Source organism: Agelaius tricolor, unplaced genomic scaffold (genome assembly GCF_023055355.1).
Source record: "Agelaius tricolor isolate 1412-34295 unplaced genomic scaffold, bAgeTri1.0.p SCAF_4, whole genome shotgun sequence".
Lineage (NCBI taxonomy): Eukaryota > Metazoa > Chordata > Aves > Passeriformes > Icteridae > Agelaius > Agelaius tricolor.
Genome location: NW_027269264.1, coordinates 56,703,752 through 56,724,138, shown reverse-complemented (window position 1 = coordinate 56,724,138; position 20,387 = coordinate 56,703,752). Strand labels below are relative to the sequence as shown.

The following is a 20,387-nucleotide window of genomic DNA, read 5'->3' as shown; positions in this document are numbered from 1 at the left end:
TGAAATCACAGAGGGATCCTACAGGAGCCCTAAGATGCAAAGTGAGGTCTCCCAAGCCACACTCCATGCTCACCTGAGGAGATCTCCTGTGGCCTTAAATTAGGTAAACGAGTATCTCACTGAAAGTGGTTTTAGACATCCTGCGTAGCTAAAGATGGGTGGATTTAGGTAAGATATTAGGAAGGATTTCTTCCTTCTCTAGGCCCTGGCACAGGTTGCCTAGGGAAGCTGGGGCTGCCCCTGGATTCCTGGAAGTTCCAGGTGAGGCTGGACCAGGCTTGGAGCATGCTGGGCTAGAGGAAGATGTCCCTGCCCATGGCAGTAGGTTGGAATGAGATGGTGGCTGAAGTACTTTCCAACCCAAGCCATCCTATGATTCTGTGGCACTGCTCTTTGCCTGCTTCATTTACACCCATGTACAAGATGCTAAAGGCACATGGGGCCCTCCCTCCTGCCTGCATCTCTGCTGGGATTGCAGGCAACCCAGTGAGCCAGGATGTCTCAAGCCTGCCCTTCCCAAAACCAAGTCATCAGACATCTGTGACTCTGTGCTTGGCAGCCTCAACCTTTCTCTCCTTATCACTGCCAGAAATTATTCATTTAACATCCCTGGCCTTCCCCCAGCAAAAGCACAGTGTGAGGAGCAGAACCATCTCCTCTGCTCCTCCTGTGAACCAAAGCAACAAAAGTGAGGCTCTTACTCAAGCAAATTAAAAGAGAAAAAAAAAAATTCCCACCCGCTAAGAAAAGCTGGAGGTTAATATAAATTCCATGGGTTTGAGGGGGAAATGGAGCTGCATTCAAAGACTCGATGGCTAACCACGCTTCCTCAGTCTGGCAACTGCCCGCTCCCCCGGCAGAGTTATTGAGGAAGTTAGATGAGTGCTGTATTTGTTCCAGCTGCAGATTTCCCTTAACCCCTGGTAGTGGTGTTTTCAAAAAACACAGGTCTTGTTTTCTTGATGGCAGTTTTTCATTTTTGTGCGTGCCACGGTTACAGTTATTAGCTTTAAGTGCTGTCATTTGTAGATTAGAACTGAAGGAAAAAGCCCCGTTGCCATTCTAAGAAGTCCAGGCTGGATGAGCAAAACGGGGGATTAGAAGAAGGCTTTCAGGAATTAGCTTGGAACAGGAAAGAAGAAGATAAAGCCATTATAAAAGCTTCTGCTAATACAGAAGTCTTTTTTGTTGTGTTAATGCAGCCACACAAATTCCTATGAAGATTTATTAGTCAGGCCATAGAATCTGCTCTCCTTCCTTCTTTGATGATAAAATCAAGAATATTTTCCTCCACTAACATGCTCCTTTCTCTCAATGAGGAGGAAATAAATTACACACTTTCCCAAGACTGTGCCTGTGATATACAGAAGGCTATGTGTGAGGCTGATGCCTTCAGAGAAACAGATGCTGAAATTCAGACACCTGTTTAGAGGCTGCACTGCTTGGATGCTCCCTGCAAGGTGAGCAGAGCCTCAGGTCTGTAGTACCCAACACTTGATGGAGCTGGGATACACAGCACTGTCCCCTTCCAGCATCCCAGACCTGCACAGCACCCGCTGTCCCATGGAACTTCAGTCCAGCAAAGCACTTACTTTATGCGATTCTGCTCCTAAGTCTACTATTTGCCTTGGCCTGCAGCCAGCGGAGCACTTAGGCACATGCTTAAACTTAAGCACAAGAGTAAACAGATTGAAGTCAGAGGGACTTAAAATTAAGCACATATTTCAAGGATTTGCTGGATAAGGGCCTTAAACCCTGGTGTGCAGCATTTAACTGGGATGATTCCCAGCTGATTAGCTCCCCCTTTTCCTCAACCTCCCCTCCACGGGACCGGGAAACAAACGGTTTCTGTTTTGCCACTATGCTAAAGGCCTGGCTTTAAAGAAACCTTGTCAAGCCTCCAGGCAAGCATGTCTTTCTTTAATTATACCTGCCTGTGAAATACCTTCCAGAAATCCCCACCCAAACAAAGCCTCAGGAAAGGAAATAACGGAAATTCTTGATGGTTTCCACGGGGGAAGCGATCCTAACCAGTGAGACGAGGCGCACGTAAGATGAGGCTGATGACTGCTCCTACTGTACACAGCTCCCAGCACAGGGAGACTCCTTAAAGCTCCAGCAGAAACTCCCAGCTACCTCAGCCCTCACCTCCCAGGGCAGGATGCTCCCTGAACCTGTCCCTTGGACGTGTCTTTCTGCATGTGTTAAGATCTGAAAAGCTATTTGGTGACCACACAGGGGAAGAAGAGAGATGTGGAAACACAGAATCCATGAAAGCACCCCAGCAAACTGCAGCACCCAATGGGGAATCTTTCAAGATGCCTAACAGCTTCCAAAGGGCTGGAAGGCACTTGTAGGATGGGGGAATGGTTTGCCATTCTACGCCCTTTCACATGAGCTTTTAAACTTTGTTTTGATTGCATCTACCCGTGGTAGGACCTTGGTGGCTGTAGGTAGGCAGGTCTGGCAAGATGAAAGCCCTCTTGGCACACAGGCAGCCGCTCCAAAGAGTCATCACAGGCAACTCTTTGACAGAACAGAAAAATAAAACATTAGAAACCTGGACAGGGAAGATGGAGATTTTCTGCGGACTTCTTCAGAAACAGGACTGCTCTCAACATGGAGCACCAACTTGTCTGGACTTGAGAGTGGACTAAGGGACCATCACCAAGTCCCACTCTCATCCCTTACCTGTCCCCCTATAATTCACTTTTAACCATGCTCTTCTGCATTACTCTCTGCTCCTGAACAGTCAGTCCTTCCCACCACGACTTTAACATCTGATTTACCTGCACTAAACATAGCAAAGGCACCAAATAACCAAGTGCCTTTGGATAAGCAAGATGCCTGTGAAAGATGCCTGGATTCCTCTATCTAACTGCAAATCACACTAGTTGACTACTAAATCATCCATTTTCATATGCAGAAAGACTTCTGTGCTGTCCAAACACTTTGTCTTTTAATACAACCTAATGTCAGAAATACTACCTTAGATCTCCCAGAAGAGCACAGCCACCAGCTGCTACACTACAGTCTTGCCCTTCCTGAACCAACAACTCTCAGAATTTGAGGACTTGCAGAATAAATTCATGTTCAGCCTTGAATGCAAATCATGCCAGGAGAAGATGCAGCCAGTAAAAGCCAAACAAGGCAGTTTTCTTCTCCTTCAGACAGGAATGTCAGGATGATCAAGTAGTCCCAGAACTCCACCTCTAACTTAGCAGGTTCCCAGCCTCAGGTACACTTGCAACCCTTGGAGCTACTTTAATTTTGCGGCCTCACTGGCCATGGGCAGCTGGGCATTGGTTCTCTGGAATATAAGCAACGGAGCTGTATCTTGGAATTCTGCCACACTTCACCTGCCCTCCAATAAGGTCAACAAAGCCAATGTAATTATCACTTATACTTGGAAGCACCACCAAAATCCTGGAGCCAGACTCTGTGTGGAGAGATCAGAGAGCCGCTTAAGCTTTCCTCAGGAGAAAAGGCTGAAAGAAGAACCTGTACCTTTCTTGCTTTTACCTTCAAACGTGGGCATTTGTGAAAAAAGAAGAGTTTAAATAACAAATCTGTTTGCCTAAGCACTTAAAAATGGGACTACAAATGGTTTTCCTTTCAGCTAAAGGAAAGCGTGTAGCACGTGTAGCCCCAACACTGCGGCACTGCAAGAGGGGTGGGGGCGAGGCCCTGAATTCCACCCTGGCCGTGAGCGCTCTCGCCATTCCCTCAGAATTCCAGGCAAGACGTGGGACAACTCTCCCCCACCTCTGACAGGCTTTCATAACCATGTTTGGTCTGGCTTCAGCACTTGCAGGAGAAGAGGAGTTTCCACCCGCGAGGGGACGGAGGAGCCGTGGCGGCGCTGCTCAGATCATGTCAGGTCGCACGTACGTTTGAAGTCGGCCACGACGTCCTCAGCGGCCAGGAGCAATCTCGCAGCGGCTGCTTCCTCCACCGCTCGCAGGGCTGATCCTCAGGAAAGCTCTGTAGTGTGAGGAAATCCTGGCCATGGCCAGCGCAGCGTTATCGACACGGCGAGGAGATAAAAACGGCAGGAACTGCCTTGTGGTGAGATCGCCACCGCCATCCATCCACGCGGCGCCAAGCGCCGGGACGTGGCCAGGCCAGGTGAAGCATGCTGCTAGATGGTTAATTGTGTCCAAAAAAAAAAAAAAAAGGTGGGTTCCTACAACTTGATGAGCATGATACGCTCTCCCTCTGGCAAATACATCAGGTTTTCAGTGTATGATGTGGCTTCCTGCGTTGAACTTGACTTCTCTTAGAAGGCCATAGGTCCCACCTTCTCCTTTTGGAAGAGATACCCTCTCGCCTGGCAGATACTACCTGGAAAGACAATCACTATTCATGGTGGCAAAACCTAGCATGGGCAGTAAGTTTTGTGACTGCTCTGGATTCGCAAGAAATATCACAGAAACCTTCGCAGCCCTCTGACCAGTGTACGACCTCCTTCCCGGAGAGATGCAGGATGTCCCTTCATGACAGACAGGACTGCTGGGCACACTGGTGTGGCCCCACAGCACTTCCTGAAGACCTGTTACCCTAGGGTTTGCTGGCTCAGACCTACATGGTTTTTGATATACATCTGAGGAGAAAGTCATTGAAAGTGCTGGCTTGAAAAACCGAGTGCTGCCAGGTGGTGAATCCCTGGAACACCCAAAACATGTCAAGCAGCTGGGCCTCCTTCATCCCTGCTGGAGACTGCACACCTGCAGCACACAGGCCTTGCACCTGCGCTATGGGAGCAGCAGAAATTCCCTCTCTTGGACAAGCCAAGAAATGGAGGAGGTGCAGGGCTGGTGGGACATGAGGGCTCACATTCCCTGGGTGTGGATTGGGCCACATGTTGAGCAAGTGGGGAAGATGCTGCTGTGGCATGGAAGGGGCACCTAGGCAGGGTAAGGGGACGGATTTCCCCCCACCATGAGAAACACCCATTGGTAACTTCTCCAGGCGTAACACTGCACCAGAAATAGATCTCCTCTGAGATTTAATTTTGTTTTCTCTTTCTTCTTTTTTTTTCCTTTTCACAGGATTACTGAGTTCGCGGAGTCTCTCTTTAATGTCACATGTGTGGCTCAGGTCCCTCAGGCCCCAGCAGAAACAGCCTGGGATATTTGCACAGACCCCTCACAATGGAAGGAAGAGGGTGTAGGAGGGAGGATCAGGCTCCTGACCCCTTTATTGTTCTTGGGCCAGAAGAAAGCTTCCTCCTGGCTTAAGAACCACGGCGCTGAAAAAGTTTTCCAGCCAAAACGAGTCAGATGGAGTCACTGGGTGGTGGTTTTTATTATTTTTTTTTTTCTTTCTCCTTCCCCTGCCTCCCCCTTCGGTCAAGCGACGGGGAGTCATAGGGTTGTGCTCCATTCACAAAATACCTGCTGCACATCACGTAGTCCTTCCCCCCGACGGAGGGGAAAGGCGCTGTAACCCAAGCAAACGAAAATAAACCTTTTTTTTTTTCCTTTCTCTGCAGATTTGAAAAAAAAAAAAGAAAGAAAAAAGGGAAGAAAGGACCCTGCTCCCAGACTGACGCCTCCAGCGTGCGCCCGCCAGGGAAGGGGTAGGCGGAGGGGGGAAACAAGACGACGATATGAAAGAAAACAAAAACAGCAAATTCTGCTCTGAAAGGATTAAATGGAGGTTTTCCAAAAAAACACCCCGCCATTATATAACGAGGCTTAGCTCGGAGTCACCGGGGTCACACGATGCAGCAGACTGGAAAAACCAAAGTGCAATGTAGGCTTTTAATTGTTAAGCCAACCATAAAAAATATAAAATAGAAAACCGATATTGTGATCGCACGACACGAAGTGTCCACTCACATACTGATGATCAGGGTACCTTTTTTACCCCCTTTTCTCTTTCTGGCTGAAATACCGTTTCAGTGTGAGCCTGACTCTGTGCTTATCGGGGTGGTGACCTGTTGTGCCGGGACACTGCTGGCTCAGGGAGCGCAGGGACTGCGCCGCCTCCCAAAGCACTGAGGCACACGGGGCTGGCTTTGCTCTGACAGCAAAATAAAGCACCACTGGAAACCTTATCACAACAATCCAGGTATCAAATCACACCACCGAGCATCCAGATCAAGATCTGCATGCAAGGAGATGATCTTTTGGCATGTTGGTGGTACCTAGGAGCCACCATCCACAGCCACCTGCCTAGTCCCCATGCTCTCCATAACCTTCAGGCTGAGTTGGTTGTTACAACCTCAGGCAATCCTGAAGCTTCTTCATCCCTGATGTCTCCCAGCACACCAGAGACAGACTCATACAATTATAGAACCATTTAGGTTGGTAAAGACCTCTCTAAGATCATCAAGCCCCACCATTTCCCCAGCATTGTCCAGCCCACCACTAACCCATGTCTCCAGATGCCACATCCACACGGCTTTTAAATCCCTCCAGGGACAGGGACTCTACCACTGCACTGGTGAACCCATTTCCTTGTTTAACAACCCTTTCCATTAAGAATTTTTTCCCTAATATCCAACTAAACCTCCCCTGGTGCAACTTGAGGCTGTTTCCTCTTGTCCTGTTGCTCGCTACAGAGAGAGAACAGACTAACTCTCCCCTACAACACCCTCCTGCCAAGCAGCTGGGAGATCCTGGATGCAGGGCTGAACAAGCTCCATGGGCAAGAGGGATGAGAACAACCCAAACAAGAAGAAAACGTTGGAAAACCAAACTTTCATTAATGACAGGCCCAATGGCTGGAGCAGGGCCAGGGAGTCCAGCAGCAGCAGTGGGATGGTGCCATCAGGCTGGAAACCTGGACTCATGCTGGAAACCTGGACTCATCCTGAACTCATGTTTTTCTTTGAATTACAAGGAATAATCTGTGTTTCACACTTGAATCTTAAAAACTGCCTTTGGTCTGGATTATTGCTGTGGAACAATCATGGAACAACAAGACAGGTGCCTCATCTCTCCTGCTGCTCCTCCAAACCATGTACATGTAACTACTGACCCCAAATATTCTCATTCTCATCTAGAAAATGTGCAGCAACCTGAACTTAAGGAATATGTATTTTTACATTTTATTATGCAGAGCACCAAGGGGAAGGCTGGCCAGCTGAAGGCACATACATAGCCCAAAGACTTTAGGAAATGTCATTGCTCACAGATGCACGATGGAGCAAATATCAGCAGTCCCTTCCCCAGAACTAACCAGCAGAAGCAATCCACATCTTCTGTGATACCTGCTTATTTTGTCCAGCCAAAGTCTTATTTTTCCCAGCCAAAGGAAACAAACAGCTCCTATAACCTCACATATTTTCTTTCCGTTTGGAGAGGGCACCTCAGAAGAATATACAATAAGAAACGAAATAATGAAGTGGGTCACAAAAGCAGGAAGAAATGAAGCTTTATCATTCTCCAGTGGTTTCTCTGCTCATACATTACAAGAATTACTAAAAAAAATAAAATAAAAAAAAAAGAAGAATGAAAAAGAAAGCAAGCTAACTATGAGGAGTTTCTCCACAACAGGAGGAACAGGAGAAGGATAAAGAGGCATAGCCCTGGGAGACATGGACACAGGGGCAGTGTTGTGTGGCCAAAGCTGTGGAGACCACATTCTGCCCACAATTCCTGTTAGCCCAAATGCAATCAATCAAGCCCACCATCCAGCAAAGGCACTTTGAGGAGGCCAAAGAGTTTTCTCTCACTGACCATGCCAGCATGTGTACATTTGGCCATTTCCAGAGCCAGCAGGGAAGTTAATGGAGTATCCCTGGAAGTGTCCCAAGGCCAAGCTGGATGGGTCTCTGAGGAAACTGGTCTAGTGGAAGTTGTCCCTGCCCGAGGCAGAGGAATTGGAACAATACAATCTTTAAGGTCCCTTCCAACCCAAACCATTTCATGATCTTGAAAAAAACCAACCACCAGAAGTTATTCTAAAATAATAAAATGAGGGACAATACAAATGCAGGACTAAAAGGACCTCTGGGTTACAGAACTTGGTCTGCTACCTCACTTGCTACCACAGTGAGGGCACCATTTAATCCCTTCATAAACAGTCTTTATTTTCCCCGTGGAAGAGACATCCAGGCGTCGTGTGCAGCAATAAATTTCCCACTTAAATGACAATCTTTGACCAAACCACCCTGCATTGCAATAAACACTTACCCTACCACTAAATACCTATATTTACACCCATAGCTATATATACCTCTCTCCAAGCTGAATGGGATTCACTTACCTGCTGCCTCCGGGCAGGAAATTCGCATTTTAAGAACTTCTGGTCTCATTTATTGTATTGCTTTCTATTCCCACAACATCAGAGGAAAGGCAGCAGAAAAGGGTGGGGGAGCATCTTCTGGTTAAGAAAAAATTTATAAATGTGACAGGAAACATTAAACTCCTATTTTGTCGGACCAGGGACAAGGACATCCCCCATTAGCAGGATTTTTAGAGAGCGAGGTGTTTCTAGGCTCTCCAGGTCCCTCTGACAACGGGGATGTATGCACGTCTCCCTTCTCTGGTCCTCTGGTATGCCTACTTTTTTTTTTTTTTTGAGAGAAAATTCCTTCCTTCCCTTCATTTTATTAAAAATTCATCTCTTTTACAGAGAGCAGGGAAGGGGATTAGGATGTGGAAATAGCCAAGCCAGCAGAAATAGTTGCTTGACCAAGGCGACATTGAGTTTTTACTTGGGATCTTCAGGAATCTGGATTTTTTTTTTCTTAGCTACTTTTAATAATGTTTTAAAACTTTAATCATTCCTCCACATTACTTCCACGTTGCAGGAAAATATTCAGCAAATTCAAGGGAGTGCAGCAAAAACCCTCTCAGTTTTCTAATGAATCCCCTGAGAAAAAAATGTAACATTATTGAGAAGTTAAAATTCTGGCAGGATTTAAAGGCTGTGTTTTGGAGTCTATAGAAATGACTGAGAAAAAACCAAAACAGGTTTGCTTTGGATATTATATAGCTGCAAAAAAGCAAACCTTTCTAAAAGGGAAGTCAGCTGTAAAGCTGGGAAAAATCCAAGTAGCTCCCTGGTGTGTTTAAGCCAGAGCATAATGTGATGACATTTTTGAGCCTGAAATGCCTATTGAGCTGTTATTTATACCCCAGCACAATTCCCCTTGCCCAAACCAGTTAATTCCCCAGAAAACTGCAGTTCACAGGACTAAAACTTCTGGACTCCTTCAAAGTAAAACAGAGCATCTTTCTTTGTTCATCATCCTCCCAGGAACAGCTCTTCCATATTCCTACTTCTTTGTGGTCCCTGGTCATGAACCCAAAACCCAACCCTTCCTATTGGTAAGTTCAACATCCTAGTCCCAGCATCTCTTTGTGTCCACCCCTCTGTCATCTCAGCCTGAGGAAAAGCTGCAAAGCCACCCACATCCCATTATTAATCTTATTTTGTGGTACAAACCAGTGGCTGGCAAACTGGGGTCCAAGGAATAGAGACAGTCCTGCAGTGGGCAACCCATGGTGCCCATCTCCCTCCTCCTGAGGCTGGCATGTCCTTAACTTGGGGTGGGTACAACAAGGTAGGTGGGGGACAGGGACAGGTGGAAATATGGGTGTTCAGGAGAACATCCCACCCCTGACAGGGCAGCAGCACCTCCAGAGAAAGGGAGAACCCCTCAGCACATCTGGAACTGCTCTGGTGTGAGGAGCACCATGCCAGACTGAGCCCTGCTGGAGCATCCCGTGGGAGATACATGGAGTTGAGGATTGTGTGGGCAAACGTGGGATTTCCAGGGAGTCATGAGAGGAAACATGACTCTCATGTTTAACCTCTAAGAATCAGCTCCCTTCAGGGCTTTAGTAGCTGAGGGGGTCACACACACCTTCGGTTTTGACCTCATTCTGCTCAGAGCCAAAATGCAGCTCACCCAAATTCAGCCCCAGGTGCAGAGAAACACCTGCGTGTTTCCCCAGGTTGGACATGCACTCTGAGCCCGAGGTGGACACATCTGGATGAAGAGCAGCGTGCCCTGGCACAGGAGGGTGAGAGACACTGCAGAGTGGGGTTTCTGCTTGGAAAAAGCCTTTGGAGAAGCCTCATTTCCTCTGCCCAGAGCAGCGTTCCAGGGCCATGCAGCGAGGCCGCAGTGCCCTCTAGTGCTGCAAGGCTCCCCTCGGCCACCAGCCCGGTCCCCTCGGCCACCAAATACTGCCAAACATCAGAGCTGCTGCATTAACCACCCTTGTCCCTCCCTGTCCCTCCCTCCCATCTTCCCTCCCTGCTCATGCCAAACCCAAACCCCTGACCAGTCAATCCAGCTGGGGTGGGAGAACATCCCAATGCCTCCTATCATGGCAAGCACAGCGGCCTGGCCCTAATTCTGGCCAGCTGACCAGTAGCAGCACCAGGAGCCACTAGAGAACAGGATCTCTGTGCCCACCAGGTTGGGAAGACACCCCCAGGAATTGTGAGCCAGCACTGCAACATCTGCCTGACAGCCAGAAGAGCAACACCAGCCGTGAGAAGAGAGAGCCTGTATCATTTTCCACAATCAGGAACTTGCTCTGAGCCATAATAATGATAACAGTAACGACAACAATAACAACAACAATTGTAATAATAATGATAATGATAAAAATAATAATGATAATAATAAAATAATAATGGAAACATCAAAGTTCCTGGCCATTTCTCCAGTATTTTGTTTATGCACTGAATAAGGCTATTGGGCTTTTTCAAAATAAGGCTGTGGTATTAGGAAATTGGATATTAGGAAAAGTTTCTTAATGGAAAGGGCTGTCAGACCTTGGCACAGGCTGCCCAGGGCAGTAGTGGAATTCCTATTCCCAGTCCCTGGAGGGATTTAAATGCCATGTAGATGTGGCACTTGAGAACATGGGTCAGTGGTGGCCTTGACAGTGCTGGGAGAATGGCTGGACTCAGTGATCTTATGGGTCTTTTCCAACTTCAATGTTTCTCTGATTCTGTGGTATGAAAGACCACCATAATCTGAAAAACCCACCAGAAGATCTAACCCTTCCTGCAAGTATGATAAAACCTTCAGGGTTTGTAACCTTCAGGGATCATAGGGACTGTGCTCTGCCAACAGAGCCCAGGTCCATGGGAACCAGGGAGGTGATGACCTCTATGGGACAGTCACAGCCTTGCTCCAGGACCTCTCCAGTGCTCTGGAGATCTCCATGGCCTTGTCTGTCTTCCTTGGCAATGGTGGCCTTAACTCTGGCATGGGAGTGATGCTGGAGGGGCTATAAGTGACCACAGCAGTTTGCCCTCTCTGCCCACGTGATGGTCACTGTCAGCTGGGTTAAATGCAACCAAAAAGGGCCTCAGAAAAGCTGTGCCTCGCTGGAAGCCATGGCAAATCAAAAGCTTTTTACTCAGGAGCAGAGCTCTGACTCCCAATACATTGTGACCTGTAGTCAAGTAAGTCTTGGCTCTTTGACAGGGACTTTCCACAGTGGTTTTAGCTGTTACTGTATTGGAAAGACCCTTGGGATATGGGCTTGTCAGGCAAGAAACCTTCTCTGAAGGCAGTGCTGTGCCCACACACTCTGAGCAGATTCCAGCAGGAAGTGGAGGCAGGGAGAAGTAATCCCCCATGTTGGGGCTCCTAGGGAGGCACCCCAACCTTTTCATACGTGGTGGACACATAAAGAACATCAGGGTTAGACCCTGTGAGTGACAGCAGGGACACAGAGCACAAGGGGCACACTCCACACGGACCAGGCCACTCCCAGTGGGAGGGGATGCCAGGCAGAGGGATCAGCCCACCCCAGATCCACCAGCACAGAACTGCCTGCTAGAAAAGGGCCACATTGCCATGAGCTGTGAAAGAGGAGCAACCTCTAGGGTTGCCTAACATGCTGGGAGAAATGAGAACTGCCAAGCCTTGCAGTGTAGAAGGAGCAGACAAGAGGAGGTGGCCAGGTGAGAGCTCCATATGGTGATAGTGAATAACACCACACCACCAAAGACTGGTCTGAGGGCACCAAAGAGACCTGTTCTCCTGCTAGCACCTCCCTGGAAGGATCAGTGATCTGCAGGGTCCAGGAACAAGCCCTCACAACAGTGCTGGACACCAATCTCCCCTCCTTGCTTGCAGAGCAACAGCAGAGGGGCTTGCCCATAACCTATCCTCTCCCCCTGGACACCTGGGTTGGCTTATCTCTCTTTAGGAGCCTTCCATATCTGACCAAACCCACATGAGAACCGGTCTGTCTCTGCACCCTACAGAGCTGACAGGGAAGGAACATGGGTACCTCAGGTGGGAATCATCCAGCCCCTCCTAGACCTCTACACTGAGGTGCAACAATCCATGTCCCAGCATGTCCATGCCTCACCTGGGGCAGGAACCCCAAGTGACCAGCCCATGCACAGGTCCCACCTTTACTCACATGATCTCCACACTGAACTGTAAGGTCTGACTTGAAAATACTTGTCAGTGAGAAGAGGTCCCAAGGAAAATGGGCAAAGCTGCCTGTGGGTCCCTCAATCCAGGTGGTTTAAACCAGCACCAGGAGAGAAGCAGCACAGCATCAAGGAAGAACCTGCAGCTTGCTTGCTTTTGCTTTCAAACACAGGCATGTGTGAAAAGGAAGAGTTTAAATAACAAATGTGTTTGCCTAAGCACCTATAGACTGAGCTACAAACCGGATCAGGAATCCTGGTGCTTCTAATCCTGTTTGGACAAAACCAGGAACGCAATGGTGTTAAGAGGAATGTGAACAACTTAGAGGCTGCCTTTCTCCTAAGGAGCTTCTCCCTTGTTTCTCTTCCAACAAGGAAGCTGGATGACGACTGCAGCCAGAAGAGAAACAAGCAGTTTATTGTAACTGCAAGCATATGACAAAAAGGGTCAAGAATCAGTAAGGAAACGGAAGTAGATGAGCTGAAGGCAGTAAGATGCCAAACCAAATTATATCAATGCCATCTTCCAAGTTTATCTCACTACAACAATAAAGCCCAATATGCCTTTCTGGAGTGCCACATTTCTACCTCCTAAAACACAAGGCAAGGAGCAGCTGAGCAGTGAAGGCACATTCCCAGCATTCAAAGGAGGACAAGCCCATCCCAAAGTCACGAGTTCAGCAAATTGAAAGTCAAACTCTGCAATACACAAGTCCAGAAACCACCTGGGACATGTCCCAAAACTCTCTGCTTGTGTCTAGCAGCATTTACAGCACAGCCCTGTGACATGCAGCCTCCTGTGTCCTTTGTGAGTTGCAGCAGTTCCACAGGAAGGAGCAGGCTGGATCTTGCTCAGAAAAGCTGTGACTGCCCCAACCCTGGAAGTGTCCAGGACAGGGCTTGGAGCAACCTGGGAGAGTGGAAGGTGTTGGAAGGGGATGAGCCTTAAGCTCCCTTCCAACCCAAGATTTGTATAGGATAGGATTTGCATAGGATTCCATGATCCTATGATTTTGCAGAACACGACCTCTTGGGTTATTTTCTCTGGTAAAAATGTACATTTTGCCAAGGGCTTGCTTGCCAAGGACTCTGAAGACTAAATATGGGACCAGAGCACTTTGCATGTGACACATCCAAGCCTGAACAACTTCCCAAGTGCTTGCCAAAGGGAGCAAAAGCAAAAGGCATTGAGTCAGCCCTCCCTGTGACGTCTTCATGATGCCAAGGTGGTTATGTGGTCTCCTTCAACAGAACAGCTGATGTGGAAATGGAGAGGATGATAAAGACTCTTTCTGCATCTGAGCTGTGCCTCCCTATGCAGCAGATGCTCCCTGGTGTGCAGTAAAAAGCAGATCTTATGAATGGAGAACACTTACCTTCAAAAGAGTAATTTTTGGCAGCACTTTGGTGAATTAGTGCCCAAATCCTACTGCAGACTCCTATGAGTAAGGAGAGATGAAGAGGTTATGGCTTATGAGCTGAGCCAAGGCAATGACCTCATGAGCTCCTGGTCATGAAGCTTTCAAAAATAAAAACCTATTCACCAGTAAAAACAAGCAGCTCAGATGGATTTTGAAAGTATGGGCCAAGAGAAAGCTTCAAATTACGAGTTGTGGTGAAGGAGTTGTGAAGCCTGTGCATGTCCACGAGATGGCAGAGCACACCATGCTGTGAGAGCATCCCCGAGGACTGGGATGCACGAATTCCAAACAAAAGAAGAGGATGTGGGGAAAGGTAGCTTATTTTGCTTTGTTTATTTTTCCATCTTTTAATTGCCAAATAGTCATAGGCTTTCCCCGCAATATTTTATTAAAATACTATTGATAGATTTCAGCAGAAAAACTCATGAATAGGGGGATATTAACACCCAGATATCCAGAATAGTCTGCTCAACCCCTAGACAACCACAATATTCTGCTTAATTAGCGACATCTCTGCATCTCTCTGTAGACACCCATACAGCCCTGGATGTACACTGGAGATTAGTTCAAGATTCATGTCCTATGTCTATCACACTTCAACACCAAAGGCACACAAATCTCCAAGCAGCCTGTAAGCAAGTCTCCCTATCTTTCTCAAACATGGTGCTTTTAACCTTTCCATGGCTGCTGAAGAACACCCAGCAGCTAAACACTTCCATCTGAATTGTGCTGGAGGATGCTTGGAGCACCCCAGTTGTGCTGGAGGGTGCTTGGACTGGTTCAGTCACTCTGGAGGATGCTCAGACTACCCCAGAGGAGCTGGAGGATGCTGGCCCCTCCATCTGTGCATGCCTGCTGCAAGCAACCCATGAGCTCTCAAACACAGACAGAACAGGAGTTTATATATCACCAACCTGAAAAGCCTCTTTTCCTCAGGGTGCAACACCCATGAATGTAACAACCCCACGGGGGTGAAGGATTTTCCTTTCAGAGGCTCAGAGAAAGGAATATCTTCCCTTATGCCCCCCCCTCCACTGCTCCACAGAGCCATTTAAAACAAGGGATGAGGAGCAGTAAAATCACTGTCAGCATTGCACGGCTGCATTCAAATCCAGTTAACAATGATATGTCAGGATTAAGCCAGCTGTCTGCAAGTATTTCACTTGTCCATGTTGAACAAGATCAACCCTCACCCAGAGCCACCTGGGTCCTAGCTCCCACAGAAACATATGACTGCCTGTACATGCCAAGGTAAGCATGTCTGCAAAGCAATGCAGCACTGCACGAGTCTGCCTGAGGCACAAACAAAACATCAAATCCAGCATTCCCACTAGATCTTCCAGCTTAGAGATGTCACACTAATAATTAAGCCAGATATTAAGGCATATATTGGAATGAATTCATTGTATTCAATATACTCTTAGGACATGATGAAATGATAGCCAGACCAGGAGGACCTGGCTTATTTAACAGCTGTTGATTAAAATCCTCTTGAAGGTAATCAGCTCCTCGCACCAAAGACAGTTTGATTCTTCATTTCCAATTATTCCCCAGGGAAACTAACCTTATTTTGCAGTATTAATGGGGTTTGTATCAGCTGAACCTGATGTTTTTTCCCTGTGACCTAAAGTCCAGACATACCAAACATGGAAGAGACTGAGCAGGAAGCAGCTGCAGGCAGTGCTCCTCCCTGCCAAAGTCAGCTGCCCTTCTCCACTCCTTCATGGACTCAGTGCCAAACAGTTCACCCAAAAGAAACAGTAAGGCAGATTGTCACATGGTCTGCAGGATGAGCAAAGCTCTTCCTCACATGATGTGTGAGCAAGAAGCCTGGCCGTTGGAATCCGAAATGCGAGGAATTCTCAGAACTTCGGGGCAGTAAACCAAAGCTTAGAATGAAAAGAGATAAACACAAGATTTGATTTGAGACCTTGGAAAAGGCTCCCAGACTTAAGAGCTAAAAGCGAGAATGTAGATTTATAGTTTAAGGTAGACATAGGCTAAGCTAAGTAGAAGAAAGTTTAGAGTTTTAGAGTTTAAGATATAGAAAAAATAAAAGTAGTTAGAGAGGTGAACAAGAAGCCTGGCCGTTGGAATCCGAAATGCGAGGAATTCTCAGAACTTTGGGCCTATAAGCCAAAGCTTAGAATTAAACACAAGATTTGATTTGAGACCTTGGAAAAGGCTTAAGTACGAAAAGCAAGAATGTAGATTTATAGTTTAAGGCAGACACATATTAAGCTAAGTAGAAGAAAGTTTAGAGCTTTAGAATTTAAGATATAGAAAAAATAAAAGTAGTTACAGAGGTGAACAAGGAGTTTAGAATGCTGTGCTGTAGATTTGTTTATCACAACATGATTGGCTAAGAAAGCTCACACTGCAGCACAGGTCCATAAGACAAAATATTTAAGGGTTAGGTCAATAACATAAATATCCTTGTTGGCAGCTTACTGTTTGTTAGTTAATAAATCCTTAAAAGGTCTTGTAACTAGAGGTCTTGTGACCTTCTGAACCATGCAGTGAAGATGTGAGCCAAACTCAGCCTTCCTGTCTATGTAAAAGATTAAAAACAAAATCACACCATCTAAACGAACTCAGAGGTCCCACCTCTAATTCATTCAAAATTCCCACACTTGGTGAGCTCTTGGCTCAGCACTAGAAAAGGGTAACACTACCACAGCACATGAGATGTTTTCATCCTTGCCTCTGGAGGCAAAGAGGTTTCAGAAAAAACACAGTGAGCATCCTCTGAAACTTGCCTAGCTTAGGGAACTCAGCTCCTTTGAGGACTAGGGCTCTGTAAAATGGAAGACTGTATGATGCTGACAAATTGACTTTTTCAGCCTCTCTTCTGAACTGCAGGGTTTCATCCTGCTATTCCAAAACATCCACACATCAGAGGTCATTTAACCAGAACTGCCAAAACTGCAAAGAGAGATCTGGGGAAAGAACAGGCTGGAGAGAACACACACATGGATTACCTCTGCATATAAACATGGGCACTGCTCCAAAGGGGCAATACCTGGGTCAGCACACAGGCACTGCTGGCTTTCTGGCAGCAATCTATTTTGGAGCTGTCAGGAGGGGTTGATGCTTTTCAGAATCTCCTTTTCTTCAACATATGAGCCCTGTGTACATCCACATGTATACATATATAGGTATATACTGCCCTCAGTGTATCACCTCCTAACAAAGTCTGCATGGTAATTGCCCTTGCCCAGCACCAACACCTGAAACCACAGCCACAAATCTCCATCCCAACCCCTAAGGGACCACAGCCCAGGAGCTCTCCCAGTCCTGAGGAGGGTTTCCTAAGGGAACAGTAGGCAGGGAAGGCTCTGCTGCTGGTCCCCACCATGGCAGGGGCAGGTGTCCTCATCACCTACCTGCCACACTGGAAGGACTTTCTCTATGTCGTTCAGGTTGATGCTGTCACCATCCTCGTATTTCCCCTTTCCAAGCCTGTGGCAAGAGGAAAACAAAACAAAAGCACGTGAAAACTCGTTGGAGACACAGTTAATTTTCTATTACAGCACAAGGGGAATATCAGTTGTTGCTGCAAAGGCCTCTCATGGAAACAAAGAGGCTCTCTCCGGAGCAAGTGTGCTGTGCCTCCAAAACACTCCCACGCAGGCGTAAAGCTGTTAATACAAAATTAAATGCTTTGCTCAGTCCTCTCCACCTGCACCATCTGCCACAGCTTGCAAACACTTTTGGTAGTAGCAGCAGTGAGAAAACCAAAGGCAGTCCTGAGCCCAGACCAAGCAAAACTGAAAGCACAGCCCCACCTGGACAGCAGAAATGAGAGCACAAAGAGAGTAATGAAAAACGTTTCCTTTGAAGTGCTGCTCATTTGCTGGTCTCCACGGGAGCTCCAGCTCCCCTGATGAGAAAGGTGTTGAAAATCAGCAAACACACACCTCAGACAGGAAACAGCAATCAATATAAATATAAACAGACAATTTGAAAGACAAAGAAGTTGGGATGAGAAGTCAAGCACTCACACACCATACATAGAAGTGGCAGCTGAAGGACTTTCTTGGAACAAGAAATGAGAAAAACAATCCAAAGATAATTACTAGTTGGGTGCAAAGAGTTTGTGATGATACAGATAAAGAAAGAAATGGTCAACAATTATCATCCTTCTATGTTCACAAACAACAGAGATGATCTTTCTTTATTATGCAAGAATGATAAAATACTTTTTTTTTTGTCAGTTAGAAGCAAGATAATGTTAAATAAGATACAGTAGAGACTTTGGTAGCAGCAGACCCAGGTAATCAGTGCCTAGAAGTCAGAGAAAAGCAGATTTTGGATTAGAGAAAATGGGAGAAAAAATTGAGAAAAATGGCACATGCTGAAGTACCAGGCTCAAAATCCAGCAAACCAAAGGGAAGCAATTTAATTAACCTTAATCAACTTGAGCACCCTGGTTTAGTAAAAGGCACCTCTGACCATGGCAGGGGGGCTGGACTAAGTGATCTTGAAGATCCCTTCCAACCCAAACCATTCTGTGATTCTGTATTTATTGGAAATCAGAGGTGTTCAACAATTGACTTTCCATTATAGATGAAATACTGACTTTGACTTAAAAAGGTAAAAATATAGTGTGCATACACATACAGAAACACACATCTAAAAAAATATTTATATATATGTATTTATATAGACGAGAAAAATCATGCCACATATCTGGGAACAAACAATGCCAGCTGCAGGTGACAAACACAAGTGTACTGTAGGAAAAGGTCATCTGAAAAGGGTGGGGACAGTCCCAGGCCGAATTTCTGATGCTGAACTGTGGCAAAAAGGCAGGGGATGAAGAGGAGGAAGGGATTAGGGGGAAGAAGGCAGCTTTCCTCTGGAGACAGCATGGCTGAGCCCCAGCTACAGGACCACAGGCAGCGCTGGCAAAGTCGCGTTTCAGAGAGGCCACAGGGAAATTCCTTAGAGTACCTGAAAAACTCAAGTGACACATGTGCTTGGGAGATACCTGGAATGAAGAGAAAATACCAGCTACAAAAGGATGTTTGATCTGGAAGAGTACAAGCAGAGCAAGAGCTAGCACTGGAAATTAAAGACAGATGAATTCAGGTCAGAAACACAGTACAGCTCCCTGCTTTTTCTTAACTGTTCCACTTGTGATTATTCAGCATGCCACCAAACAGCATCTCCCAATGAAAGCAGGTGTCTCCCTGGAGGAAAATGCTTCACCCAACCAAAAGTCACTTGAGGTCACACAACTAGATGCAACTCCATGGCCAGCCTTGGGCAACTGATCAGACTGAGGAATAAAATGGTTCTTTTAGTGTTGAAAACACACACTGAACAGCACAGTCCTTTTTTTTTCCCTATTATTTTTTTCACTGCACAGCTAAATTTTTAAAAAAAAGCTTCCTATTCAAGCAAGAGGGGAAAATGCCTAGCTAGCAGGTGGAGATTCATGGAGGCTCAGCAAGCTGAATCTCGGCACAGATTCACCATGGAGAGCTGATGAATGCACATTACAGTCAGCTTTAGAAATAAAAAAAAAATAAGAACAATTTCGTCTTTCTTTGTGCTTCTTCTGTCCTAGCCAGGTTACTTACATGGCATGCATTTTGGAACATGCACTGTTTTGTGCTGATAGCATCTGCTTAACTTTTTTGCATATGCACTAATTTTTACTCCACCTCAACAGCTGCAATATTTAGGAGTGATTAAATATCTCACCTTTACACTGCCTCCTCTACCTGTTTGCAATGTGGGCATTCTCAATACATCAGGAATCAGAGGAAAAACACAACACCAACCCTGCTCCATCCTCCCTACACACAGCAGCTGTCACTGACAGGATTGCCTGGCAAGTGCCATCAACCATGGAGCATATTGTATCTTCTTTTACAGAAGAAGCACATTATATCTTATTTTATAGAGGGCCCCTTCATCTCATTTTTTCAAACTGATCTGAAAAAACGGGATTGAACTTGACTGAGAGACTTTGTGACTTAGAAATTTAGTGTTATGTTGTTCCAAATGTTCTGAAAACTGCTCTTTATAAACCTAGTATACCTTACTTACAGAGCAGAAAAAAAGGTTGTCTGAGTCTTCCTGTCCCTGCATGGTACAGGAGCCTACTGCAGATGCTGAGCCTGGGTGGTATGGGATTTCTGGCCTGGATGGATGTTTCTAATTGTTTCCAATCAACTGTTCTAATAACAATTCTAAACTTGTCTTCTAAACAAGAGATGTGCAGACCAGGCATATGGCACAGGCCAGTACTTTGGCAAAACCAAATTATCAGTGGAAAAATGTCTCCAAGAGAAGATTTCCACCCCTGCAAACAAGATGGCAGTGATGGAACATCAGCTGCAACCACATCTTTTAGACCTGTTCTAATTTTTTCCTTCCTCTATGCTCTGAGTGATAGCATGAGGAAAACCTGATCTGTAGAATCATGGAATTGTAATGGTTGGAAAAGACCTCTAGGAGCACCAAGTCCAAGCATTCCCATTGGCCAACTGACCAATGTCCCCAAATGCCACATCCACGTGGTTTTTAAATTTCTCCAGGGATGGCAACTCAACGCTTTCCATCAAGAAACTGCTCCTAACATCC

General features: G+C 46.3%; 1 protein-coding gene across 4 annotated transcripts in view; it reads right to left on the bottom strand.

Annotated features, from left to right (window-relative positions):
• Positions 1-20,387, bottom strand: part of CTIF (cap binding complex dependent translation initiation factor) — a 148,448-nt gene that overhangs the window by 79,872 nt on the left and 48,189 nt on the right. For all 4 annotated transcript variants that reach the window (XM_071425839.1, XM_071425838.1, XM_071425841.1 and 1 more), the window contains one exon: positions 17,177-17,252. In XM_071425839.1, the coding sequence (XP_071281940.1) occupies positions 17,177-17,252 (76 nt within the window). The remainder of the gene's footprint in view (positions 1-17,176; positions 17,253-20,387) is intronic.